Source organism: Pongo abelii, chromosome 6 (genome assembly GCF_028885655.2).
Source record: "Pongo abelii isolate AG06213 chromosome 6, NHGRI_mPonAbe1-v2.0_pri, whole genome shotgun sequence".
Classification (NCBI taxonomy): Eukaryota; Metazoa; Chordata; class Mammalia; order Primates; family Hominidae; genus Pongo; species Pongo abelii.
Genome location: NC_071991.2, coordinates 6,952,543 through 6,979,392, shown reverse-complemented (window position 1 = coordinate 6,979,392; position 26,850 = coordinate 6,952,543). Strand labels below are relative to the sequence as shown.

Genomic DNA, 26,850 nt, shown 5'->3' with positions numbered 1-26,850 from the left:
ACGACCACATCCCACCTGGCTGGTGGGCTCCCAGTGTACTCTTTCTTGCACACACACAGGCCTGCGGTGCCACGTGTGGCTGCCACCTGTCTGTTCAGCGTGCCCTCCGAATGCCCACAAACCCCTGCACTCAGCATGCAGGCCATGCGGATGGAAGGTGTGCCGAAGCCTGCGTTCTACCCTGTTCTAGGCACCCTGCACCTGCTATGAAAGCCGCTGCAGGTGCAGTGGTTCACTCTTGTAATCCCAGCACTTTGGTAGGCTGAGGTGGGCAGATCACTTGAGGTCAGGAGTTCAAGACCAGCTTGGACAACACAACAAGACCCCCATATATTCAAAATATTTAAAAATCAGCCAGGGGTGGCCGCTCGCGGTGGCTCACGTCTGTAATCCTAGCAATTTGTGGGGCTGAGGCAGGCCGATCACATGAGGTCAGGAGTTCGAGACAAGTCTGGCCAACATGGGGAAACCTCATCTGTACTAAAAATACAAAAATAAGCCAGGTGTGGTGGTACTCACTTCTAATCCCAGCTACTCGGGAGGCTGAGGCAGGAGAATTGCTTGAACCCGGGAGATGGAGGTTGCAGTGAGCTGAGATTGCACCACTGCACTCCAGCCTGGGCAACACAGCGAGACTCCATCTCAAAGAAAAAAAAATCAAAAATTAGCCAGGCGTGGTGGTATGCATCTGTAGTCCCAGCTACTTGGGAGGATGAGGTGGGAGGAGCACTTGAGCTCAGGAGTTGGAGACCAGCCTGGGCAACATAATAAAAAATTTTGAAATTAGCTGGGTGTGGTGGCACACACCTGTAATCCCAGCTACTGGGGAGGCTCAGGCAGGAGGATCTCTTGAGCCTGGGATTCAAGGCTGCACTGAGCCTTGATTGCACTCCAGCCTGGGGGACAGAGTGAGACCTCCCTCAAAAAAAAAAAAAAAAAAAAGAAGAAAAGAAAAAAAGGCAGGTATGGTGGCTCACATCTGTAATCCCAGCACTTTCAGAGGCTGAGGGAGGTGGATCACCTGAGGTCAGGAGTTGAAGACCAGCCTGTCCAATATGGTGAAACCCCATCTCTGCTTAAAAAAAAAAATACAAAAATTTAGTCAGGCATGGTGGTGCATGCCTGTGGTCCCAGCTACTTGGGAGGCTGAGGCTCGAGAATCATTTGAACCTGGGAGGTGGAGGTTGCAGTGAGCTGAGATTGTGCCACTGCACTCCAGCCTGGATGAGAAAGCCAGACTCTGAATAAAGAAAGAGAGAAAGAGAGAGAGAGAGAGACAGAGAGAAAGAGAGAAAAGAGAGAAAGTGAGAGAAGGAAGGGAAGGAAGGAAAGGGAAGGGGCCGCTGCAGAGTTGCTGGCCCTTGTGTGCCCATGAGCTGCAGTCCCAGGGACGCACAATTTGCTAGAGTTTTAGTGAGAAGCTCAGGCTCCATGCTGGACCGCACATGCCTTACATATCTGTGTAGGCTCAAAAAACTATTTTGGCCGGGAGCAGTGGCTCACGCCTGTAATCCCAGCACTTTGGGAGGCCGAGGCGGGCGGATCACCTGAGGTCAGGAGCTTGAGACCAGCCTGGCCAACATGTTGAAACCACATCTCTACTAAAAATACAAAAATTAGCCAGGCCTGGTGACGGACACCTGTAATCCCAGCTACTTGGGAGGCTGAAGCAGGAGAATCACTTGAACCTGGGAGGTGGAGGTTGCAGTGAGCTGAGATTGCACCTGGGCAAAAAGAGCAAAACTCAGTCTCAAAAAAAAAAACTTCTGTTTTGCCCATAATCCTCTCTGGGCAGCAGTGACTTGGCCTGGGGCAAGCACAGGGCGTTGAGACTCTGGAAGCTGTTGTCATGAGATCTCCGCTAGGCCCCTGAGTTCAGGCTAGCTGCTTTCTGGTGCTGCTCCTGGCACCTGGTTTCTTGCCCTGGGGCTTCCCCTCAAGAGCTGTTCTGGAGGCAAGCAGGGCAGGCCCCATAGCTTGGGGTCCGCATATTGGTGCAGATGACATCTGCCCTCCCCTCCCTGTTTCGGAGGTCCCTTGTCTGACTGAGAAGACAAGAAGGCCCCATGTTCCCTGCATGTCCCACAGCAGAGCCGGAGCCTGAGCTGGATCTGGAGCCGGAGCCCACGCCTGAGCCCCAGCCGCGGAGCTCCCTGCGGGCTTCCTCCATGTGCCGCCGCAGCCTCAGGTCCCAGGGCCTGGAGGCCGGCCTCAGCTGTGGTAAGGCTGGTGTCAGGGGGAGGGTATGAATGGAGCTCAGTTTTTCCACCTGCAAAATGGGCTTGGTGAGGTGGGGAATCCCAGGGAATGGGGCTAAGCAGGGCTCAGGATTGGCCCTCCTGGGTCTGTGGGGCCTGTTGGTTCTGGGCAGGGGCCTGAGCCGTAGAGCTCAGATACGGTAATGACATTGTTCCCCGGTAGGTCCCGGCGAGTGCCCTGAGATGCCTCTTCCCCTGATCCCAGGCGAGCGCCAGGCAGGCGATGGCACGTCCCTCCCTGAGACCCCCAACCCGAAGATGGTGAGACCTTCTCTCGCCCTCCAGGTGGGGTCCGTAGGGGGCAGGGAATGGACGGTCCATAGGACTGGGCCCAGGAGACCCAGGCCAAGGCGTCCCTGTGCTGCTTCAGGCTGGGGCATGTCCCTGCCTCCCGGCCCACCCAGGCCTGGGCCACATTAGGGCCATGAGGGGAAGCAGAATGGGCTGGACTCTCCCCCATCTCCCTCCAGATGTCAGCCGTCTATGCAGAGCTTGAGTCTCGACTGAACAGCAGCTTCAAAGGGAAGATGGGGACCGTGTCCAAATCCCGGGCTTCCCCTCCAGGCCCCAGCCCGGCAGTCACCACAGGTAGGGCTCCAGCCTCCGTCATCTCGGCTGTCCGGATGTTTCCCTCCACCCCAGGCTTGGCCCTGGAGCTGCTTCTCTGCTCCATCAGGGTCAGGGTTGTCCCAGTCCCTCCCATGGCCCTGTGACTCTCACCTCAGCTGTGGATCAAGAAAGTAGCCTGGGTGCCGTGGGTCGTGCCTGTAATCCCAGCACTTTGGGAGGCCGAGGCAGGAGGATCGACTGAGCCCAGGAGTTTGAGATCGGCCTGGCAACATAGTGAGACCCCATCTCTGACAAAAAAAATACAAAATTAGCTGGGCATGGTTGCATATGCCTGTAGTCCCAACTCCTCAAGAGGCTGAGGCAGGAGGATCACTTGAGCCCAGGAGTTCAAGGCTGCAGTGAGCTATTTTGAACCACTGCACTCCAGCCTATAAGCAACAGAGCAAGACCCCATCTTAAAAAAGAAAAAGAAAGAAGGCAGATGCCTGTTTCTGAAGAAGTCCCCGAGTTAGCAAGTGGTTATTGGATAAACGATGTGTACGCGTTGTCCTGTGAATGGCACAGCTGGGAAAACAGTTGCTCTGCAGCTCAGAAGGCAGGAGCCCTGGGAAATCCTCCTGTGATCTCAGGGCTTGCTGGGCGTGTGAGACGCTCCATGACTCTGGGTCTGGGCCCTAGAGAAGCTCCTCCACCCTTCGAGTTAGTGGTGTTCAGTGGTTCCCAGCTGGGACCCCTGGTGACTGTTCCAAGGTGAGCTGGCGTCCAGCCTGTCCTGAGGCTGAGCAGTGCTTCTGCTCACCAGATCTGGCCTTTGGTCATGCTTGGAAGGCAGGGCTGCCTAGGGTCTTCCTGCACTGTGCCCAGAGAGGGAAAGGGGAGTGGCCTGGGACACAGAGCCAGCCTGCCCTAGGGCCCTCTCTCCAGCTTGCACCTGGAACCCTGGTGCTGGCTGAAGAGGAATCCTCATACTCCATCCCTCCTCCAGGGCCCAGGACCCTGTCCGGCGTCTCGTGGCCCAGCGAGCGACTCTTGCCCTCCCCCTGCTACCACCCGCTGTGTTCGGGGGGCCTGGCCTCCCCCAGCAGCTCTGAGTCCCACCCCTACGCCAGCCTGGACAGCAGCAGGGCGCCCTCCCCACAGCCAGGCCCCGGGCCCATCTGCCCCGACAGCCCCCCAAGCCCGGACCCCGCCCGCCCACCCAGCCGCAGGAAGCTCTTCACCTTCTCCCACCCTGTGCGAAGCCGCGATACTGACCGCTTCCTGGACGTGCTGAGCGAGCAGCTGGGCCCCCGGGTCACCATCGTGGATGATTTCCTGACCCCTGAGAACGACTATGAGGAGGTGGGCACGCAAGCAGGTGTAGAGGGAGGCGGGTGAGGCGAGGTGTGGTGGTCTGCAAGGCAACAGTGTTCCTGGGCTCCCGCAAGGGGCCTGCTGCCCTTGGGATCTTCCCCAGGCTATCCCACTCCCTAGCTCAAGCTGTCCCACACCTTGCCCCCGGTTACCCTATCTCCTGTTCAAGGTTATCATGCTCCTTCACTGAGGCTAGCCCGTATTCCCTGTCCCAGGTTAGCCCATTCCTTAGCTCAGGCTATCCCACCCACAGCCTGAGGCTAATCCGTGAGAGGGTCCTATCCTTATTCCAGGCTATCCCCCTCGCAGCCTGAGGCTAACCCATGAGAGGGTCCTATCCTTAGCCCAGGCTATCCCCCTCACAGCCTGAGGTTAACCTGTGAGACAGTCCTATCCTTAGCCCAGGTGTCCCTCACAGCCTGAGGCTAACCCGTGAGATGGCCCTATCCTTGTCCCAGGCTATCCCATGGTCCTTCACTTTGCACCTGCTCTAGTCTCTCTGGGCCCAGCCTCACCCTCCCCTTGCCTCTCTCCCCACCACCAGATGAGCTTCCATGATGACCAGGGCAGCTTCGTAACCAATGAGCGGAGCAGCGCCAGTGACTGCATCAGCAGCAGTGAAGAAGGCAGCTCCCTGACCTACTCCTCCATCTCTGACCACATCCCCCCACCCCCGCTCAGCCCCCCACCCCCACCACCCCTGCCTTTCCATGACCCTAAGCCCAGCTCCCGCAGCTCTGATGGTTCCCGGGGCCCTGCTCAGGCGCTGGCCAAGCCCCTCACCCAACTCAGCCACCCAGTCCCTCCACCACCCCCACCGCCCCTGCCCCCACCCGTGCCCTGTGCACCCCCCATGCTGTCCCGGGGCCTGGGCCACCGGCGCAGTGAGACCAGCCACATGAGCGTCAAGCGCTTGCGGTGGGAACAGGTGGAGAACTCAGAAGGCACCATCTGGGGTCAGGTGGGTGACCTGGGACCCAGCAGTGCTCTGTACTGGGGGAGGATGGCTTAGGCAGCAGCACTGAAGGAAAACCCATCGGCCAGGCATCTTCCAACATCATCCTCCCTACCCCAAGCAGAGGATGAGTAGAGGCCCAGCCCAAGGATGTCCCCATGCTTGGGGGCCACTGCAGGCATTGAAGCCAATCTGTGTCCCTCAGCCAAAGACACACACTGGGGACACCTGGAAATGCCACCCTACCCATCCTTGAAACCTATCACTCTTGAGGCCAGATGAGTTCTCTTAAACCTTTAAAAGAGCAGCTGGTTCAAACGCCTGCACACCAGCCTTCACCCTTTCACTTTGATGCTTGAATTTCCTCCCGCACAACACTGCCAGTGTATGCTTGAACACCTTCAGTGATGGGGAACTCACTACGTGTCAAGGTCTTCCTTTCCTCACTGGACGATTTTAACTATCCTTTGTCTTGCTCTGAAATCTTGTCTCCCCAGGATTCCCAGGCCCTGTTTTCTTTCTGGCCCTTAAAATCGGGCAGAGCAATCTTATTCACAGACCAACCAATCTGCAAGATGAACAAGGTTCAACCCACCCCTTTTTTTTTTTCAGATCATTCTCTTAGAACATGGTTTCCAACCCCCACTCCAGTGTCCATGTCCCTGTCAAAGAGATATTTCCAGATGGAACCCCCAATGGGGCTTGACCAGCTCAGAGGAGAGAACAGGGTTCTCACCTCCTTTGACCCGGACATCATACTCCTTTTAATATGGCAGGGGCTCCTTCCAGCTCCCGGGGCTGCCCCGTCCCAGTGCTCATGCTCACCATCATCCTCAACTCCATCTTCTTGGGATCAATAGCACACTCTCACATGTAGTCACACTGGGCAGAGGCATGCTTGTGATTTTTCCCCACTGCCATCTCCTGGGTCCCAATTCTGTCTCCTGCCTTCTCAGCCAAGATATCATTAGCCCACATCTCCAGGGACCCTTTCCAAGTTGCTAATAAAGATGCCCAGTGAGGCCAGGCTTGGTGGTTCGCCTGTAATCCCGGCACTTTGGGAGGCTGAGGCGGGAGGACTGCTTGAGCCTAAGAGTTCAAGACAAGTCTGGGCAACATAGTGCGATCTTGTCTCTACAAAAAAAATAAAAAAATTAGCCAGACATGGTGGTGCATGCCTGTGGTCCCAGCTACTCGGGAGGCTGAAGAGGGAGAATCACTTGATTCCCAGAGGTGGAGGTTGCAGTGAGCCAAGATGGCACCACTGCACTCCAGCCTGGGGTACAGAGTGAGACCCTATCTCGAAAAAAAAAAAAAAAAAAAAAAACTCAGTGAGACAAGGGCACAAATAGGGACCTCCTGGGTCCCCTGGAGACCTCACTCCTGCCAGCCTTAGACCGATCTTCAAGTCTTGCTCCACAGCATGGTTCTTCCACTGGTTACCGAAGGTGGACACAGGGACACAGGTCACACATCTGGCCAAGCCCAAATCCATCCTCAGTGTCCCCGCCCTGCAGCCATGTTCTAAGACTTCATTCCCCTGCCTGCCCTCCCTTTGGGTTCTCTCACTTTGGCAGCCACCCCATCCTCACTCCCTGTCCCAGCCCCAGGCTGTCACCTCTCATCTACGCCATTCATCACGGCCACGTGTCCAGCGTCTGGCCCCTAGGCTGTCACAGCTGCAGTTCTCCCAGCACCAGCTCACTCTGCCCAGGGCAGCCCTGGTGAACTCACCGCCCTCCAAGGAGACCTGATGACAGAGCCAGACCCCTGAGCCACCTCCGGTAGCCCCTTACTTGGCTCTAGCCTCTTCACAGCTCCTTCATGCCCCACTCCAGTCCCACCTTGCTGGCTTCTGCACGAGTAGAGTTCCAAGTCTTGAGTCTCGATTGACCCCAAGAGGCGCTGGCTCAGCACCCGGTGACTCGGATGATCTGGCTTCTGCAGTCTCCTCCCGCTCCGGGTTTTATCCCAGCGCCTGATGGGTGCTTTTGCTCAGGAAGCCCCCAGGGTGGCCCTCAGAGGGTGGGAAGTGGGAGGCCAGTCCAGCTGCTGCTGCTCCTCCTACTCTGAACCTCCCATCCTCCCTCGCAGCTCGGGGAAGACTCCGACTACGATAAGCTGAGTGACATGGTGAAATACCTCGACCTGGAGCTCCACTTTGGCACCCAGAAACCTGCTAGTGAGTGGCCTGATGGCCTTGGGGGAACCCCAGATACCACACCATCTGTGGCAGCCCCAGGCTTAGCACCTCCCAGGGCTGCACTGACTGCTATTTAACCTGATGCATCCTCAAGCCTTCAGTCCCTGAGTTATTTAATAGCTGGCATTTAGGCCAGGCACAGTGGCTCACGCCTGTCATCCCAGCACTTTGGGAGGCTGAGGTGTGTGGATCGCCTGAGCTCAGGAATTCGAGACTAGCCTGGGCAGCATGGCAAAACCCCTGTCTCTATCAAAAATACAAAAAAATTAGCCAGGCACGGTGGAGGATGCCTGTGGTCCCAGCTACTTGGGAGGCTGAGTTGCCAGGATCGATTGAGCCTGGGAGGTGGAGGTTGCAGTTGGCCATGATCACACCACTGCACTCCGACCTGGTAACCTGGGTGACACAGTGAGACCCTGTATCAAAAAAAAAAAAAAAAAAAAAAGCTGTCATTTATTGTGCAGTGATCAAATACCAGGGACTCTCATTTCTAAATCCCATGGCAACTCTATGATGTACATAGTGTGATCACCCCCCACTTCCTAATGAGGAAGCACAGAGAGGTGAGGTAATTTGCTCACAGTCACACCGTAGACAGGAGGCATCCACAAATATATCTTCCAGGCTCCCTTGCCCTCACCCCTTCCTGGGTATCTCCCTGTAGTTGCTGGATGGAACAGGCGGTCCCAGGATGGAACAGAAAGACCTGGCTTCCTGCAGCATAGGGGGTGCACAGGGCACGGGGCGGGGGAGGTTACACACAGGACCTGAGGGTCCCCGACTTGAGGAATGAGGGGACTATGGACACGCGTAGCTGATTAAGTCGAGGTCGTGTTTAGGGGGATAGTGGCTGTTGGCTGTGGCCACACCACTCCTGGGCCTTCCCACTGCAGCCTCAGCCTAGCCGCCTTCGTAAACTGTCAGTTTCTTTTCCAGAACCGGTGCCGGGGCCGGAGCCCTTCCGGAAGAAGGAGGTGGTGGAGATCCTGTCCCATAAGAAGGCCTACAACACCTGTGAGGGTCCAGGGAACCCCAGGGGGTGTAGGGGGCAGGCGGCGGCCCTTTCTCTGGGCCTCAGACCTGCCCAGGTGGATGACAGAGATTAGGTGGTGAGGACCCGGACTCATGTCGCTCAGCGCGGTGAAGGCCCCCTCCCAGGCCCCATAGCCAGCCAGCTCCCACCTGGGCGCAGGTGCCGGCCCCGCCCTCACTGTCTAATCAACTTCCCAGTTCTGGCCCCGCCTCCAGCCTCATGCCCTCTCTCCTTCGCAGGCCCCGCCCTAGTCCCTGGCCCGACCCCCATAGACCCCACCCAGCTTCTTAATCTAGCGTCTCGAGAACCCCGTCCTCACCCGTAAATCGGTCGCTGAAAGACCGTCTCTATTTCAGGGACCGCCCCTGCCCCGGCCCCCTACGGCACCCTTCGCAGGCCCCGCCCCTGTTCCTTGTTCCCTCCATTCAGTCTCCTCCCTGTAGCCGAAACCCATCTGGAAGCTCCGCCCTCTTCCCCCGCTGGATCTCGACCAGCAGCCCCGCTCCGTTTCCTTGCTCCTACCCCACAGCCTCCTCACAGTAGCCCAGGCCAATCCCAAGGCCCCGCCCTCTTTCCCCCCGGGCCCCGCCCCAGTGTAGCCTCATAGACCCCGCCCTATTCATTGACCCCCACCCCTCTAGAGTTCCTCCAGTAGCCCAGGCCCCGCCCCAGCTCTCCCTCGCAGGTCTACCCGCTTCTCTTGTCCCCTGCCCCTTCAGATTCCCCCCTGTATCCTAGGCCAACCTGGAAGCCCCGCCGTCTTCCTGCCGAGCCCCACCCTCTCCCGGCCCCTACTCACCGAGCGGCCCCGCCCCCTTTCCTTCTTTCTTCCCCTCCCAGGCTCCTCCCCTTAGCCCAGGCCAATATTGAAGCGCCGTCCTCTCCCCACCCGGGACCCGCCTCAGCTCAGCCTCTTGCCCCCGTCCGCGTTTCTTGTCGCTCCAGCCTCAAGGCCCCGCCCTCTCCCCTAGGCCCCGTCCCGTGTCCGCCCTCTCCCCGCCTCTGCCCTGCCCTCTCCGTCTTGGGTCCCATCCGGCCCCGGCCCCGCCCCGCTCCGGCCCCGCCCAGCTCACCGCGCCGCCCCGCCCGCAGCCATCCTCTTGGCGCACCTGAAGCTGAGCCCCGCGGAGCTGCGCCAGGTGCTGATGAGCATGGAGCCTCGGCGCCTGGAGCCCGCGCATCTGGCGCAGCTGCTGCTCTTCGCGCCCGACGCCGACGAGGAGCAGCGCTACCAGGCCTTCCGCGAGGCGCCCGGCCGCCTCAGCGAGCCAGACCAGTTCGTCCTGCAGGTGCCGCGGCCACAACCCCGCCCCGAGGCCTCGGCCGGCTCCGTAGGGGCTGTCGCTGTGGCCAGGGCTGCTGGGGTCCCGCGCCCCTTCGGGGGCCGCCATTGAGCCCAGGCCTCTGAGTCCCAGTTTAACACCTTTAATGGCCAGGTCCTGACAGGGGTCCAAGGTACATGGGAGGCGGGCTCCCCCAGGGGTCGTGCTTATTCTTCCTACCGGAATATCGGGCTGAAGCAGCCAGCAGACCCCCCCCACCCCAAAGCCTGAGGTGGGGCAGAGGGTCCCAGGAAGGGGATGGGTGAATCCTGGCTCTGCCTTCGAGGCAGATGCTGTCAGTTCCCGAATACAAGACGCGCCTGCGCAGCCTCCACTTCCAGGCCACCCTCCAGGAGAAGACAGAGGAGATCCGAGGCAGCCTTGAATGCTTGCGCCAGGCCTCCCTGGAGCTCAAAAACAGTCGGAAGCTCGCCAAGATCCTGGAGGTCAGTGGGCGTACCTTCCCTGGCACCCTATCTGCTTCTCTGCCTCCTGGGGCTTCCAGCCTGGAGGCCCATCCAGACAACAGGGTGGGTGGGTGGTGGGGTGAGGACAGGACCTGCCCACCTTCTTGTCCACAGTTTGTGTTGGCCATGGGCAACTATCTCAACGATGGACAGCCCAAAACCAACAAGACCACGGGCTTCAAGATCAACTTTCTGACAGAGGTGAGGGGACCTGCTGGCGGCAATTGACTGGTTTGCTCTACCAGCAAGGCGCTGACGCCAGGCCTAGCTCAGTTGTGGCAGAGGGCAGGAGAGGACATCGTGACCAAGGAGGGCTCTCCTCCTAGCAGGAAAAGGGCCACATTGAAGCCAAAATATGACTACAGCAAAGAGTGGGGTCGGGTGGGGTGGGGGAACACACTCCCAGGATCTGGAAAAATGGAGTGAGGGAAGAGAGTTGGAAAGAGAGTGTCAAAGGCTGGGGATTGGGCTGGGTGTGGTGGCTCATGCCTGTAATCCGGCACTTTGGAGGCCAAGGTGAGAGGATCACTTGAGGCCAGGAGTTGGAGACTAGCCTGGACAGCATAGCAAGACCCCAGTTCTACAGAAATAATTAGCCAGGCATGATGCGTGCCTGTAGTCCAAGCTACTTGGGAGACTGAGGTGGAAGGATCGCTTGAGCCTAGGAGTTTGAGGCTGCAGTGAGCTATGATGGAGCCACTGCACTCCAGCCTGGGCAATAGAGCAAGACCCTGCTATTAAAAGAAAAAGGGGAGGCCAAGAATTGATCATTGACGCCACAGTAGTCCAGGAGAAGCTGGGCCCGTGTGACCCCATCTGATGGAGTCCTTGACGGGACTGTATATTGGGGGTCACTTGCAGCTGAACTCCACTAAGACAGTGGATGGGAAGTCCACCTTCCTGCACATCCTTGCCAAATCGCTGAGCCAGCATTTCCCTGAACTCTTGGGCTTTGCTCAGGACCTGCCCACTGTGTCCCTGGCTGCCAAAGGTATGCTGGGTGGGTGGATGGGGAGGCAGAGGCATGCCGTCCTGGGCTGGGAGAGTGGCCCCATGCGGCCCCTGTCCTCTTCCCTACAGTGAACCAACGGGCCCTGACCAGCGACCTGGCTGACCTCCATGGCACTATCAGCGAGATACAGGACGCCTGCCAGAGCATTTCCCCCTCTAGCGAGGACAAGTTTGCAGTGGTCATGTCAGCATCCTCTGAGCAGCCTGTTCCTGCACCAGGCTGGATCCTGGGGTGGTTGGGTAGAGCTGGCTATGGCTCCAGTGGCCGCTGGAGACCTCGACTTCCAGCAGAGATTCTGGACACAGGCTGCTGTGCACCCAGGGGTCCTGGAAGAGGCTCCATCCTGGGTTGTTTATTGATTGATTGATTGAGACAGGCTCTCACTCTGTCACCCAGGCTATGCCTGGCTAATTTTTGTATTTTTAGTAGAGACAAGGTTTTGCCATGTTGCCCAGGCTGGTCTGAAACTCCTGGGCTCAAGTGATCCGCCTGCCTCAGCCTCCCAGAGTGCTAGTATTACAGGCGTGAGCCACAACACCAGGTCCCATCCTGGATTATAAATTTATTTATTTATTTATTTATCTATTTAATTTTATTTATTTTTTGAGACAGAGTCTTGCTCTGTTGCCCAGGCTGGAGTGCAGTTGCACGATCTTGGCTCACTGCAGCCTCCGCCTCCCAAGGTTCAAGCTGTTCTCCTGCCTCAGCCTCCCAAGTAGCTGGGATTACAGGCACCCACCACCACACCTGGCTTATTTTTGTATTTTTAGTACAGACATGGGTTCACTATGTTTTCCAGGCTGGTCTTGCACTCCTGACCTCAGGTGATCCACCTGCCTCAGCCTCTCAGAGTGCTGGGATTACAGGCCTGAGCCACTGCGCTTAGCCCTGGGTCATTTATAATCCAAGTGCTTATGCCAAGTCTGTGTGTAACTGAAGCCAGAGCTCTTTTGAGTGCCCCAAAGCCACTGTACCATCTGTCCTCTGGGGCAGTGGAGCCCAGAGCTAAGTGTCAAAATTACAAGGAACAGCCTGTCAGGCCCTACCAGCCAAAGGCAGTCAGGAGGGTGGGACATTCCCACTGAGCCTCCAAGCAGGGCCTGGACAGTGGGTGACAGAGGCCCAGATGGGAGGAGAGGAAAGAAGGGCATGTGGCAGTTCTCCCTGCTCCCCCTCTCTGGCTCCAACACCGCTTGGCAGGGAACACAGGGTTTTCCCTAATGCTGAAGCTAGGTAAGGAGGAGAGCTCTGGGGCTGTCCCTGTGGCCAGGGCAGTAGGTGGTAAAAGCCCCTGTCACATGTCTCTGACTGCAGCACATGGGGCCTGGTGCGGGTGAGTGTCTGAGTAGGAATTTGATGTCAGATCCACCCCCGCCCTTTCCTCTCAGGCAGGAGATCTGCAGAGAATCACTAAGCAAACTCGACAGCTTGGGCAAGGTGCTTTTCACCCCCATCTTTCACCCACTTCACACCCGGATTTTTGTTTTGTTTTGAGACAGAGTCTCGCGCTGTTGCCCAGGCTGGAGTGCAATGGGCAATCTCGGCTCACTGCAACCTCCACCTGCTGGGTTCAAGCAATTCTTCTGCCTCAGCCTCCCGAGTAGCTGGGATTACAGGTGCCCACCACCACAACCGGCTAATTTTTTGTATTTTTTAGTAGAGATGGGGTTTCACTATGTCGGTCAGGCTGGTCTCAAACTCCTGAACTCGTGATCCACCTGCCTCGGCCTCCCAAAGTGCTGGGATTACAGGTGTGAGCCACCGTGCCCGGCCCACCCAGATGTTTTGCAGTTGTGAAAACTGAGGCTGTTTAGGTAAGGGTTAGTCCACTCTAGCATCCCTCAGTCCAGGGGTATTGGCCTGCTTCGTTGGGCTTGGAGGTCCCCAGAGAGAAGATGGATGGTCACATTCAAGGGTAGCCTCTGGGCCAGGTGCAGTGGCTCATGCCTGTAATCCCAGCACTTTGGGAGGTCAAGGCTGAGAGATCGCTTGAGGCCAGCAGTTTGAGACCAGCCTGGGCAACATAGGGGGACTGCATCTCTACAAAATAATTTGAAAATGAGTCTGGCATAGTGGTGTGTGCCTGTAGTCCCAGCTACTCAGGAGGCTGAGGCTAGAGGATCACTTGAGCCTAGGAGTTCAAGGTTGCAGTGAGGTATGATCACACCACTGCACTCTAGCCAGGTGACAGAGTGAGACCCTGTCTCAAAAATAAAATGAAGGCAGGCCAAGCACGGTGGCTCACACCTGTAATCCCAGCACTTTGGGAGGCCAAGGAGGGCAGATCACCTGAGGTCAGGAGTTTGGGACCAGCCTGGCCAACATGGTGAAACCCTGTCTCTACTAAAAATACAAAAATTAGCTAGGTATGGTGCCATGTGCCTGTAATCCCAGCTACTCAGAAGGCTGAGGCAGGAGAATCACTTGGACCCAGGAGGCAGAGATTGCAGTAAGCCGAGATCATGCCATTACACTCCAGTCTGGGCAACAGAGCGAGACTCTGTCTCGAAATTAATTAATTAATTAAAGGCAGCCTCTGCAAAGGAAATTGACCTGGCATATCAGACAGGCATAGGCCCAAATCCTGACTCATTTGCTTACCTGCTGTGGGACTGTGGGCAAGTCACTTACCCTCTGTGAGCCCAGTTTTCTCATCAGGAAAAAGAGGGGTCATCAGAACCTCTACCACAGTGGTCATTAATTGATATGACCCTGGTGGGTTCAACCGTGGCTCAGGCACCACAGTGCTTGCTATGTGATCTTGGGCTAGTTGCTAAAGTCCTCTGTGCTTTAATTTGTTTGCATGTAAAATAGAGAGAATCTACCTCATAGAGGTGTTAAACGATGATTCAACAAGCTTGGAACAAAGCTTGGCACCATTTTAAGTGCTGAGAAAATGATAGCGATTCAGCCACTGAACCTTTTTGCAGGACTGACCATGTATCAGATGCTATTCTAAGTCCTGGAGGTGCAAGGAGGGAGCGAGCTTTCACTGAGGCAGAAGGAAATGAACTGATGAACAATTTCAGATCGTGACAAATGCTCTAGAAAACAGAGTAAGGCCTAGGACCGGGCGCATTGGCTCACACCTGTAATCCCAGCACTTTGGGAGGCCAAAGTGGGAGGATCACTTGAGCCCAGGAGTTTGAGACCACCCTAGGCAACATAGACCCCATCTCTATTTTAAAAATCAAAAAATTAGCTGGGTATGGTGGTGTAAACCTCTGTTCCCAGCTACTTGGGAGGATCGTTTGAGCCTGGAGGTAGAGGCTGGAATGACCTGTGAGCTGTGATCACGCCACTGCACTCCAGGCTGAGTGACAGAATAAGACCCTGTCTCAAAAAAAAAAAAAAATGCCTAGAAAGTGACAGAGGGGCCTGCTGTAAATGAGTGGTTGGGGAAGAAGATGTCAGTGGAGGCCTCTGATCAGAGACCCAGGGCCTGGCCCTGCAGAGAGAACAGGGGTGAATGGCCTGAGGCTGCACTGGCTGTGGTCAGTTCCAGGATGAGTTCAGTGGCCAGTGGGACTGGAGTCCCTGAACAGGGCATGGTTCCCTGTTGGACACAGGGCCTGGCCCTTGGAAGGACTCAGGCCAACCGGGAATAGGGCTGCTAGGGACCTGTCTGTCGGGCCACCGCCCGAGACCCTGGGGGCACCAGCGGGCTGGCTGTTTCCTTAACTGAGGCCCGTCAGTCCTTCCTGGAGACGGCCCAGCCGGCACTTCGGGCGCTGGACGGGCTGCAGCGCGAGGCCATGGAGGAGCTGGGCAAGGCGCTGGCCTTCTTTGGGGAGGATTCCAAGGCCACCACCTCTGAGGCTTTCTTCGGCATCTTTGCAGAGTTCATGAGCAAGTTCGAGGTGAGCCTCGGTGGAGCCCTGAGGGGCCCTTTTGGAGAGGTGGGGGCCAGAGGCCAAATGAAGGGACCCTCCATGAAGCCAGGGCTGGCAAAGGGGCTCCAGTGAGCGACACGTCCCCCTAACCCCCGATGGGCTGTCTAGTGTGGGAAGAGACAGGGAAGGCGTCACAGGTTCCTGGGGCCACTGACCACCCTACCTCTGTTCCCCCTCCCCAGCGAGCGCTGAGTGACCTGCAGGCCGGGGAGGGCCCACGCAGCTCCGGGATGGTTTCACCCCTGGCCTGGTGACAGTGGCCACACCACGTCCTCTGCGGCCTGAGCAGGGAGATGGAGGCCAAGAGGGCAGCCCAGACACTGCCGAGGTCCTGGGCCACTGTGCCCCGGGCTGCGAGCACACCGCCAGCCTCTCCTGCAGCTACCTCAGCCGCCGAGCTGTGGCCGGGCCCTCCTCTGCCAGCCCTTGTTCCTACTCCCAGGCCCAGAGCCAGATGCCGTAGGAGCAGGTGCTGAGTGTGTCTGCACCTAGAGGACCGTGCTCCATCGGCTTCCTGGGCCCACTTCCCTCTTCACTCCCAGGCTGTCAGGGGGGCCTGGAGGGTGGATTACAAAGTGGCCACATTCCTGGGACATGTGGACCTTTTCTCTGATCCTGCTCCTAGCGGGTCCCTGTGAGGGGGCCAACACCCTTGAGCACGACCCTGCAGGTGGGCGTGAGTCGCGAGAGGGCGGAAAGCCCAACGTAGAGGGGCCCTGGGGATGTGCACACCCAGCCTGGGCCTTGGAAGCTGGCTTCAGGGACACGGGAAGAGAGAAGGCTGGGAGAGACGCAGGGAAGGAAGGACTGGAGAAGGAAGACCGCCTATGTCAGACTGCAGAATTGAGGTTTCATGCAGTGGACAAACCCAAACCTGTGTAGAGGTGGCCCAATTGGAAGTGGGGAGCCTGGGAGTGGGATAGCCATGGTCAGGGTAGAGCAGACAGAATGGGGAGGTGTTGAGGCAGGAGGGGAGCAGCATCTGGTGGCCGACTGCCAGACTTCTCACCTGGACGGATGGTGATGTTCTCTGGAGCAAGTCATGAGAGCAGGGCAGGTTTGGGGGCAGATGTCACAAAGTGGGATGTGTTTGGGACCCAAATGGTCATTTTACATGTGTCTAAGCATATAGCAGGAGTTACCTTGGTACCAGGAGCAGAAGCAGGTGGCATGGTGGGCAGGGAGGGAGGGTGTGTGAACTGTTTCACCTTTTTTAAAATTCTCTGATTGGCAGATCCTTGCATCAGACAGCTTCCCTCATTGCACTTTTTTTTTTTTTTTTTTGGAAGAGTCTGAAATGGGCTTTAATCTTGTCTCATGGATTATTTTTCTCCCACTGCAATCAAATGGCTTACATTGCACCTGGGCAGTACTGGGAATCTGTTCAGTTCTTCCCAGTCTCCCCTAGGCCCCTCTTGGAAGCCATCTTTGTTTTTTTGTTCCTTGCACACAACCACCATACAAAAACATCAAAACCAAAATATATACTGCAAGGGGGATGTGGCTAGTGGGGTACATTTCTCCCTAGCAGCTCAAGCAGAATTGTTTCCGAAAGTTCCCAGTGCCTGTGTCTCTGGGAAGCATGTCAGGAGGTCAGTTAAAACCTCTGCAGGCTGGGCGCGGGGGCTCACGCCTGTAATTCCAGCACTTTGGGAGGCCGAGGCAGGCGGATCACCTGAGGCCAGAAGTTCAAGACCAGCCTGGCCAACATAGTGAAGCCACATCTCTACCAAAAATACACAAAATTAGCCGGGCGTGGTGGCACACGCTTGTATTCACAGCTACTTGGGAGGCTGAGGCAGAAGAATTGCTTGAACCTGGGGGCGCGGAGGTTGCTGTGAGCCGAGATCATGCCACTGCACTCCAGCCTGAGCGACAGAGTGAGACTCCATTTGAAAAAAAAAACAAAAACACCCTGCATGAGATCTGTAGAGATAATAGACTCCAACAGGCATGATTTCCAGGCCTGGTTAGCCCACATGGCATTTTCCTGCAAGTTGAAACACGTGTCCTTTCCAGGAGACCTAACCTCTTGATTGTACAGTGTGGCAGGCCAAGCACCAGCTAGGTTTTCTCCCTAACATGCCTTGTATTGGTTATCTGTTTGCTACAACAATGCTGCATAACAAACAGTCCCAAAACTCATTGGCTTCAAACAGCAATCACTTACTGCTCACAAGTCTCTGGGTCCCGGTTCTGATCTGAGCTAGGCTCTGCATCCTCAGTCAGCTATGAGTCAGCTAGGCAGCTTTGGTAATCATACCACGCAATCTCATGTCTGGGGCCTTTGGCTGGAAAAGCTGGGATAGCCCTGTGGGGTCTCTCATTTTGCACCCAAATAGCCAGGATTCTTTTCATGAGGGGACTGGGGGGTCAAAGAGGGTGAACGACCAAAGGCACGGAAGATGGCTTGAGGCTGAGGCTCAGAGCTGATACACTGTGCCTTCTGCCACAATCTGCTGTCCATCCAAATGACAAGGCAAGCCCTGATTCTAGGGGAAGGGAAACAGGCTCTGCTAGGAGATGTCGCAAAGCCACTCCATACAGGGTGTGGATTCAGGGACAGATGGAGAATCAGGACCATTTTTGCAATTAATGTACTGCATGACCTCTTGGCCCGGGGTGCAGATCCCAGCCTCCTTAAAATCCCCAATGGCGCTGGTGCTGCCTGGACCCAGCACAGATCTGGTTCCCCATCCCCATGGACTCAGCAGCTGGCATGCTTTTGTCTGTCTTACCTGACCACCCATGAATTACCTGACTTCTATCCAGATACTTAGTCCAGGCCGGGCACAGTGGCTCACGCCTGTCATCCCAGCACTTTGGGAGGCCCAGGTAGGTGGATTACTTGAGGTCAGGAGTTTCAGACCAGCCTGGCCAACATGGTGAAACCCTCTCTACTAAAAATACAAAAATTAGCCAAGTGTGGTGGCAGGCGCCTGTAATCCCAGCTACTCGGGAGGCTGAGGCACAAGAATCTATTGAACCTGGGAGGCAGAGGTTGCAGTGTGCCAAGATTGCGCCTCTGAACTCCAGCCCTGGTGACAGAGGGAGACTCTGTCTCAAAAAGTAATAATACATAAACAAATGAAATAGATACTTAGTCCAGTGGGCAGTGTGGTCTGTGCCTGCCTGGCAACCAGTCTCGCCCTTCTGCTGGGAAAGGATTCCTGTTTCTCCTTTCAGAAATTATCTCTCCCCTACTCCCAGGGCCTGGAGCTGGAGTGATTGGATAAGGATGATCTTGTGACTCTGGCTGTGTGGCTCAAAGTCAGTCCAAGCCTCCAGCTGGCACTGTTTGAAAAAGAGATTCCCTTTGCTCTGGAATTTCTGGGTGTATAGAAGGTAGGAGTCAGGAGGGGCTGCCAAGACCACCACATGAAGGGCACCTGCCTGGATATAAAGCTAGCACAAGAGAAAAAAAGAGGGGAGAAGATCACCATATACATCCCACTGTCCCTGGATCCAGCCATACCTGAAGCACACACTGGACTTGTCGGTCTTCAAGACAGCAGATTCTCCTTCCATTTAAAAGAATTTTAAATGTATTTAAATTCCCTGGCTTAGGCTGGTTTGAATGGTTGCTATTACTTACAACCCTGAAAGGGTTAACTAACAGACCCATTAACGGATGCTGGTAGATGTTCAGTACTCAGTGAGCGCTCTTCCTTCCTGCACTCATTGGCCAATGCTTTTTTTTTTTTTTTTTGAGAGGGGAGTCTCAGTCTGTCGCCCAGGTTGGAGTGCAGTGGCACATTCTCTCAGCTCACTGCAAGCTCCGCCTCCCGGGTTCACGCCATTCTCCTGCCTCAGCCTCCCGAGTAGCTGGGACTACAGGCGCCCGCCACCACGCCCGGCTAATTTTTTGTATTTTTTAGTAGAGACGGGGTTTCACTGTGTTAGCCAGGATGGTCTCGATCTCCTGACCTTGTGATCCGCCCTCCTCGGCCTCCCAGAGTGCTGGGATTACAGGTGTGAGCCACTGCGCCTGGCCTTCTTTTTATATTTTATATATTTTTTATTATCATTATTATTTTGAGACAGGGTCTTGTTCTGTCGCCCAGGCTGGAGTACAGTGGGATAATCTCGGCTCACCGCAACCTCTGCCTCTCGGGTTCAAGCGATTCTCCTGCCTCAGCCTCCTGAGTAGCTGGGACTCCAGGCATGTGCCACCATGCCCGGCTAATTTTTGTATTTTTAGTAGAGACGGGGTTTCAACATGTTGGCCAGGCTGGTCTCAAACTGCTGACCTCGTGATCCACCTGCCTCAGCCTCCCAAAGTGCTGGGATTGCAGACGTGAGCCACCACACCAGGCCGGCCAATGCTTTTTAATTGCCTACTGTGTGCCAGGTGCGTTGCTAGGTACCAACATCTTAGAAGGCAGCCTCTCTGAGTCTGGTTACCTGGGGTTATGTTTTATGGTGGTTCTACCCCAGAGTCAGTGCAAAGCCCTGTATGTGACTCAATATCTGTACCATATCCACCCAGACTCCCTAGTTCCTCACCAGATGACAAGGTGTGAATGCAGGCACTTATGCCTCAGGAATTCATTCATCTCCAATAATACTAACAAAATAACATAGCCTAACGATACACCACCTTTCCAGATAGTAATATCCGTGAGTGTTGGTGTGCTCAGTGTTTTTACGGATTTCATTTCATTTTACTTTCACAAAAACCCAGGGTGGATTTCATTATCTCTTTTTTGCAAGTAAAACTCTGAAACTTAGGAAGGTTATGTGACTTGCTGGATCTAAAACCGAAGTCTGTCTAAATCCGAAAGCCCCATCCTCTGAGTGAAAATAGCTTCCATATGTATATACACACACACACACACACACACACACACACACACACTCAGCACTCTAAGGGCCACAGATGCTGGGGGTTTCAACATAAAACCCTTACTTCTTTTCTCTCTTCCTGTTCCCTCTATTCGTTTGCTAGGGCTGCTATGATAAAAATACCATAGATTGGGCAGCATAAACAGAAAAAATGTGTTTTCCCACAGTTTTGGGGGTTGGAAGTCCAAGATCAAAGTGTTAGTAGGTTGGGTCTCTCCTGAGGCTGTTCTCCTTGGCTTGCAGACAAGCTTTCTCCCTGTGTCCTCACTTGGTCTTTTCTCCCCGGCATTTCTTCCTTCTCCTTCTCCTTCTCCATCTCCGTCTCCCTCTTCATCTCCGTCTCTGTCTCCGTCTCTGTCTCCTCCTCCTTCTTCCTTCCTCCTCCTTCCTCCTCTGTCCTCCTTCCTTCTTTCTTCTTCTTCTTTTTTTTTTTTTTTTTTGAGATGGAGTCTTGCTCTGTCACCCAGGCTGGAGTGCAGTGGCGCGATCTCAGCTCACTGTAACCTCCACTTCCTGGGTTCAAGTGATTCTCCTGCCTCAGCCTCCCAAGTAGCTGGGATTACAGGCGCACACTGCCACACCTGGCTAATTTTTGTATTTTTAGTACAGACAGGGTTTCACTGTGTTGGCCAGGCTGGTCTCAAACTCCTGACCTCAGGCCTGCCTCGGCCTCCCAAAGTGCTGGGATTACAGGTGTGAGCCACCGCACCCTGCCTCTTCTTTTTTTCATAAAGACAAGGTCTTGCTCTATCACCCAGGCTGGAGTGCAGTGGTACAATCATGGCTCATGCTGTAAACACCAAGTAATGCAGACATATGGAGGATTGCTTCTGGGTTCAAGCAATCCTCGCACCTCAGTCTCCTGAGTAGCTGGGACCACAGGCATGTAACACCATGCTTGGCTAATTTTTTTTTTAATTTTGTAGATATGGGGTCTTGCTATGTTGTCCAGGCTTCTGCCTCTTCGATTAAGGAAACCAGTCCTATTGGATTAAGCCCCCTCCCCGTGTGGCCTCATTTAACCTTAATTACCTTTCTCCAAATACACTCACATTCTGAGATACTGGGCGTTAGGACTTCCACATATGAATTTGGTGGTGGGGGGAGAGCGATACAATTCAGTCCATAACACCCTCCTTTCAGGTGCCAAAGATATAATAGTCCTTAGTCTCAAGGAGGCCTCAAAGATTTTTGTATGAGTTGATGGTGCTTCACAGAGAAAAGATTCTATCAGGCAGAGGTTGCACTGAGGCTCATGCCTGTAATCCCAGTACTTTGGGAGGTCAAGGAGTTTGGATCACTTGAGGTCAGGAGTTTGAGACCAGCCTGGCCAACACGAAGAAACCCTGTCTCTACTAAAAATAGAAAAAAATTAGCCAGGCCTGGTGGTGGGGGACTGTAATCCCAGCTACTCAGGAGGCTGAGGCAGGAGAATTACTTGAACCCGGGAGGCAGAGGTTACAGTGAGCTGAGATCATGCCGCTGCACTCAAGCCTGGGCGACAGAGTAAGATTCCATCTCGAAAAAAAGAAAGAAAAAGGATTTTATCAGACAGGATTCTCCCATCCCATGCCTCTTCTACAACCTTGTGTGCATCGGCTCCCATCCTCATCACAGGGCATCCAGGCCTCCCTCCCCACTCCTCCAATTCAGAGTGAATTCCCTGTCTATGCTGGGCACCTGCCTTCCCAAGCTCTCCATCAGTGACCACAAATCACTATCAACTGGCTCTTTCCCCTTCACCTGTACATATACCCTTCCCACCACTGTCCACGCAGCATGCTGGACAGTTCTAGACCTTGGCAGCTGCTACCCTCTCCTTCCCCTTTTCTTTTCTTTTCTTTTTTTCTTTTTTCTTTTTTTAATTGAGACGGAGTGTTGTTCTGTCGCCCAGACTGGAGTGCAGTGATGCGATCTCGACTCGCTGCCTCGGCTTCCCAAAGTGCTGGGATTACAGGTATGAGCCACCGCACGTGGCTTACCCAGGTTCTTAAGAGATCGTTTTACTGGGTGCTATGGTTTGGATGTTTGTACCCTCCAAACCTCATGTTGAAATTTGATTCCACCTTTTCCAACTGGGGCTTGGCAGGATGGCTTCTGCAAAGAAGGGTGGCGAGAAGAAGGGTCGTTCCGCCATTAGTGAGGCGGTGACCCCAGAATACACCAGCGCATCGGTGGAGTGGGCTTCAAGAAGTGCCCCTCGGGCACACAGAGAGATCCAGAAATTCGCCATGAAGGAGATGGGGACTTCAAATGTACAGATTGATGTGAAGCTCAACAAAGCTCTCTGGGCCGAAGGAATAAGGAATGTCCCATACCATATCCATATGAAGTTGCCCAGAAAACTTAATGAGGATGAAGTTTCACCAAACAAGCTCTATGCTTTGGTTCCTATACCTGTTACCACTTTCACAAATCTGTAGACAGGCAATGTGAAAGAGAGCTAACCACTGATGGTTCAATACATTAAGTAAAATTATTTTTAAAAAGAAATTTGGGTCAGGTGCGGTGGCTCACGCCTGTAATCCAGCACATTGGGAGGCCAAGGTGGGCGGATCATTTGAGGTCAGGCATTCAAGACCAGCCTGACCAACATGGTGAAACCCCGTCTCTACTAAAAATACAAAAAAAATTTAGCTGGGCGTGATGGTGTGCCCCTGTAATCCCAGCAAAAAGTGAAAATAAAATAAAAAATAAAAACAAGACAACAAAAATATGAGAAGTTTTCTTTTTTCTTTTGGGTAAAGACTATTAATTGGTATGTAATGGACTGTATCTACCTTCCTATATAAAAGGGTGTTCTGTATTTTTTGGTTTTTTAGACAATCTCACTCTGTTGCCCAGGCTGGAGTGCAGTGGTATGATCTTGACCCACTGCAACCTCTGCCTCCTGGGTTCAAGTGATTTTCCTACCTCAGCCTACCGAGTAGCTGGGATTACAAGTGTGCGCCACCATTCCCAGTTAATTTTTGTATTTTTAGTGGAGACAGGGTTTCACCATGTTGGCAAGGCTGGTCTTGAACTGACCTCAGGTGATCCACCCACCTCAGCCTCCCAAAGTGCTGGGATTACAGGCATGAGCCACCGTGCCTGGCCTGGTGTTTTGTCTTTGAAATCACTTTGATGGACTGCCTATGATGCTCATCACAGTCTAGTCTGATGCTGATTCATTAATAAAACTATTTCATTCTTTTCTACATTTGGAGCAGAGTTTTACTGGATTAGCAGGAGATATTATTTTCATTATTTTTTCCCCAACAGTTACAGTGAAGACATCAGCCAAGGTTGCATTCATCTGAAGGCTTGACTGGGGCTGGAGTCTTCCTTCCAGGATGGTTTCATCATTTGTCTGTTGGCAGAAGGCCCCCTTCTGGCTGCTAATAAGAAGACTGTTTCTTACCACGTGGCTTTTTACAGATGGCTGCTTTGGTGTCCTCATGACCAGACAGCTAGCTTTCCCCAGAGGGAATGGTTTGACAGAGAGGGGAGGAAGCTGCAACACCTTTTAGACCTAGTCCCAGAAGTGAAAAGCTGGCATCTCTATCATATTCTTTTTATTAGAAGTGAGTTGGCCAGGTGTGGTGGCTCACACCTGTAATCCCAGCACTTTGGGAGGCTGAGGTGGGTGGATCACGCGTCCAGGAGTTCGAGACCAGCCTGACCAATATGGCAAAACCTCATCTCTACTAAAAATACAAAAATTAGTTGGATGTGGTGGCACACACCTGTAATCCTAGCTACTTGGGAGGCTGAGGCAGGAGAATCGCTTGAACCCGGGAGGAGGTTGCAGTGAGCTGAGATCACACCACTGCACTCCAGCCTGGGAAACAGAGTGAGACTCCGTCTCAAAAAAAATAAAAGAAGTGAGTCACTGTGGCTGGGCACGGTAGCTCACGCCTGTAATCCCAGCACTTTGGGAGGCCATGGTGAGTATATCACTTGAGGTCAGGAGTTCGAGACCAGCCTGGCCAACGTGGTGAAACCCTGTCTCTACTAAAAATACAAAAAAATTAGTTGGCTGTGGTGGCACATGCCTGTAATCCCAGCTACTTGGGAGGCTGAGGCAGAAGAATCACTTGAACCTGGGAGGTGGAAGTTGCAGTGAGCTGAGATCATGCCACTGCACTCCAGCCTGGGTGACAGAGTGAGATTCCATCTCAAAAAAATAAAAAAATAAAAAAGTGAGTCACAAGCCATGTGTAGTTGGCCAACTGGACAACACATGCCTGTTGTCCTGGCTTCTCAGGAGGCGGAGGTGGGAGGATCACTTGAACCCAGGAGGCTGAGGCTGCAGTGAGCTATAATCAAGCCACTGTACTCTAGTCTGGGTGATAGACCAAGACCCTCTCTCAAAAGAATAAAGAGTCACTAAGCCCATCCCATATTGAAGGGAAGGAGAATTAAGCTTCCTCTCAAGGGAAGTGTCATATCCAAAAGCACTGAACTATTACACAAGGAGTGCTAACAATCTGGTTAACTAGTATTACAGGCCGGGCGCAGTGGCTCACGCCTGTAATCCCAGCACTTTGGGAGGCTGAGGTGGGCGGATCACAAGGTCAGATCAAGACCATCCTGGCTAACACGGTGAAACCCCATCTCTACTTAAAATACAAAAAATTAGCCGGGCGTGGTGGCGGGCGCCTGTAGTCCCAGCTACTTGGGAGGCTGAGGCAGGAGAATGGAGTGAACCCGGGAGGCGGAGCTTGCAGTGAGCAGAGATTGCGCCACTGCACTGTAGCCTGGGCGACAGAGCAAGACTCCGTCTCAAAAAAAAAAACAAAAAACAAAAAAAACTAGTATTACAAATCCAAAAAGTATCACACATTAGTCCCTGCACAAGAAAACTACAAGTACCCTGAAATCTTGCAGCCCTTCTGTGAAAGAAATGTGAGTTTCCCAAATGTGACAGTGGCCCTAAAAATTTCCAGGGTAGTACCCAAAACAAGTAGAGAAGATAAAAGAAATGTTTCCACAGTATCAAAAAAATTTTTTCAATCAACACTGCTAGAGAAAAGACAATTTTTCTATTCTCGCTAATAGGAAACGTGAAGAAGCAATCAAAGAGTGTACAGTGACAAAAATGTAAGAAAAAGCCAGGCACAGTGGTGTGCACCTGTAATCCCAGCACTTTGGGAGGCTGAGGCAGGAGGATCACTTGAGGCCAGAAGTTTGAGGCTGCAGTAAGCCATGATTGCACCACTGCACTTCAGCCTGGGCAACAGAGGAAGACCGTGTCTCAAAATAACATCAACAACAACAACCAAAAATATATACACACACACACATATATATGCATATATATTATATATGTGATATATATATGTATATACGCATGTGGATATATCCATATATAAGGATGTGCATATATGCATGTATTATATGTGCATAGACATATGCATATAAATGTGTATGCATATATGTGCATATATGTATATATGTGTATTCATCTGTAGAGAAAAGACTATCACAGAAGTGCGTGAGGTAATCAATAAAAGTATTATTTTCTGAATTTCGTGTTCTTCGTTATCTGTGAGAAGAGCTGACTTCTAGTAGAAAGAACCGTGCGGTTTCCCAGCATCCAGTGCTCCGAAGGGCCCACACTCAAGATTTAGTGTTTTGCAGTCACCGTCCTGAAAATTTCAGCTTTGAATCTGTGTTTTGTGAAGCCCAGATGAGACAATGGAGCATGCAATAGAGACTGGAAGCCTGGGCACACACATGGTTCCACCTCTTGCCTCCCCAGGATGGGTTCTCTGAGCAGAGAACCAGTCTGGCAGCCTGGTCTCCCCATTTCTGCCCTCGCCCAGTGACCGCTGCTGCCCTCTGTTCAGCTGGGGGCCTGGGCATGGGTGCAAGTGCGTCAGGCCAGGTTACAGTGGGTAAGACCAGACTCATATGCCCTGTGCCTCTCTGGGCAGGCCATGGTGGTGGCTGCCCACTGTGGGTGGTGCCCTGGTGCATTTGGTGGGCAATTCAGCAGAGGTAAGTCTCACTCCCACTCCTGATCCAGGTACCTAGCGGGTTCCTTGCGTGAAGGTTGCAATACCCTTGAAGGTTGCCTTCTGCCGGGTCTTGGGGCGGTGTTGCATAGAAAGGGCTGATGTCTGACTCAACCTCCCTGCACTGGCCAGTCACTTGGCAGGAGAGGAAAGCAGCACCCATCAAGCCCAAATGCATATTGCCTCTGCGTTCAATGTAGATGCTCATGTGCACCAGGGGACCACGTGACTGTCTACACTGGCCCATCTAGCATCCCCGTGCCCAAGGTGTGCTCTCTTAGCAGCTCTGTGCCTGATGTACCCCCACCCCTTCCTTCCAACCTTCCTGGGTCTGTCCTATGCCTATCTCCTCTGGCCAGCCCCAGGCACACTCCGTGGACAAGCCATGAACTACGAATCATGTACCTTCTTGGATTCTTCATCTCAGTTAAACGATCTGATATTTGCATTCAAAATTGACATTGCCGGTCTGGGCATGATGGCTTAAGCCTGTAATCCCAGCACTTTGGGAGCCTGAGGCAGGAGGATCACTTGAGGCCAGAAGTTCGAGGCTGCAGTGAGCCATGATCGCGCCACTGCACTCCCGCCTGAACAGAGCAAGACTCCATCTCTAAATAAGATAAAGACAAATGGGAAAGTTCATGATCGTTATTAAAATTTTCTATTTCTTCTTTACTCAGAATGACATTAAATAGCAAACAAGAAACACCGCAAGTCGAGAAAGAGACTGCAAAAGGAAAAAGCTTTATCTTTTAGGATTTTAACAACACTTTCCCGCATTGCTTCTTTTTTTTTTTTTTTTCTTTTTTTTTTTTAAGACGGAGTATCGCTCTGTCGCCAGGCTGGAGCGTAGTGGCGCAATCTTGGCTCACTGCAACCACTGCCTCCTGGGTTCAAGCGATTCTCCTGCCTCAGCCTCCTGACTAGCTGGGACTACATG

General features: G+C 53.6%; 1 protein-coding gene and 1 long non-coding RNA gene across 6 annotated transcripts in view; one reads left to right on the top strand and one right to left on the bottom strand.

Annotated features, from left to right (window-relative positions):
* The window catches only part of GRID2IP (Grid2 interacting protein), a 37,392-nt gene extending 18,444 nt beyond the window's left edge, over positions 1-18,948 (top strand). For 2 of the 4 annotated variants that reach the window (XM_054560134.2, XM_024250010.3), the window contains 14 exons: positions 2,089-2,220; positions 2,422-2,519; positions 2,729-2,846; positions 3,814-4,169; positions 4,726-5,142; positions 7,231-7,318; positions 8,276-8,353; positions 9,465-9,661; positions 9,985-10,140; positions 10,276-10,362; positions 11,023-11,152; positions 11,242-11,360; positions 14,869-15,033; positions 15,249-18,948. In XM_054560134.2, coding sequence (XP_054416109.1) covers positions 2,089-2,220; positions 2,422-2,519; positions 2,729-2,846; positions 3,814-4,169; positions 4,726-5,142; positions 7,231-7,318; positions 8,276-8,353; positions 9,465-9,661; positions 9,985-10,140; positions 10,276-10,362; positions 11,023-11,152; positions 11,242-11,360; positions 14,869-15,033; positions 15,249-15,320 — 2,213 coding nt within the window. In that variant the 3' untranslated portion in view covers positions 15,321-18,948. The remainder of the gene's footprint in view (positions 1-2,088; positions 2,221-2,421; positions 2,520-2,728; positions 2,847-3,813; positions 4,170-4,725; positions 5,143-7,230; positions 7,319-8,275; positions 8,354-9,464; positions 9,662-9,984; positions 10,141-10,275; positions 10,363-11,022; positions 11,153-11,241; positions 11,361-14,868; positions 15,034-15,248) is intronic. The other 2 variants (XM_054560135.2, XM_054560133.2) reach the window with 1 other exon arrangement.
* On the bottom strand, positions 1,582-8,899 carry LOC129060579 (uncharacterized). Of its 2 annotated transcripts, none has more exons than XR_010140807.1 (4): positions 8,692-8,899; positions 6,981-7,755; positions 4,083-4,221; positions 1,582-3,115 (listed from the first exon to the last, which is right to left on the bottom strand). It is a non-coding gene; the product is annotated as an uncharacterized LOC129060579 (long non-coding RNA). The 2 variants fall into 2 exon arrangements; XR_010140806.1 differs by lacking the exon at positions 8,692-8,899 and having other exon boundaries at positions 1,582-2,269; positions 2,979-3,115; positions 6,981-7,757.
* Positions 18,949-26,850: the final 7,902 nt, after the last annotated feature.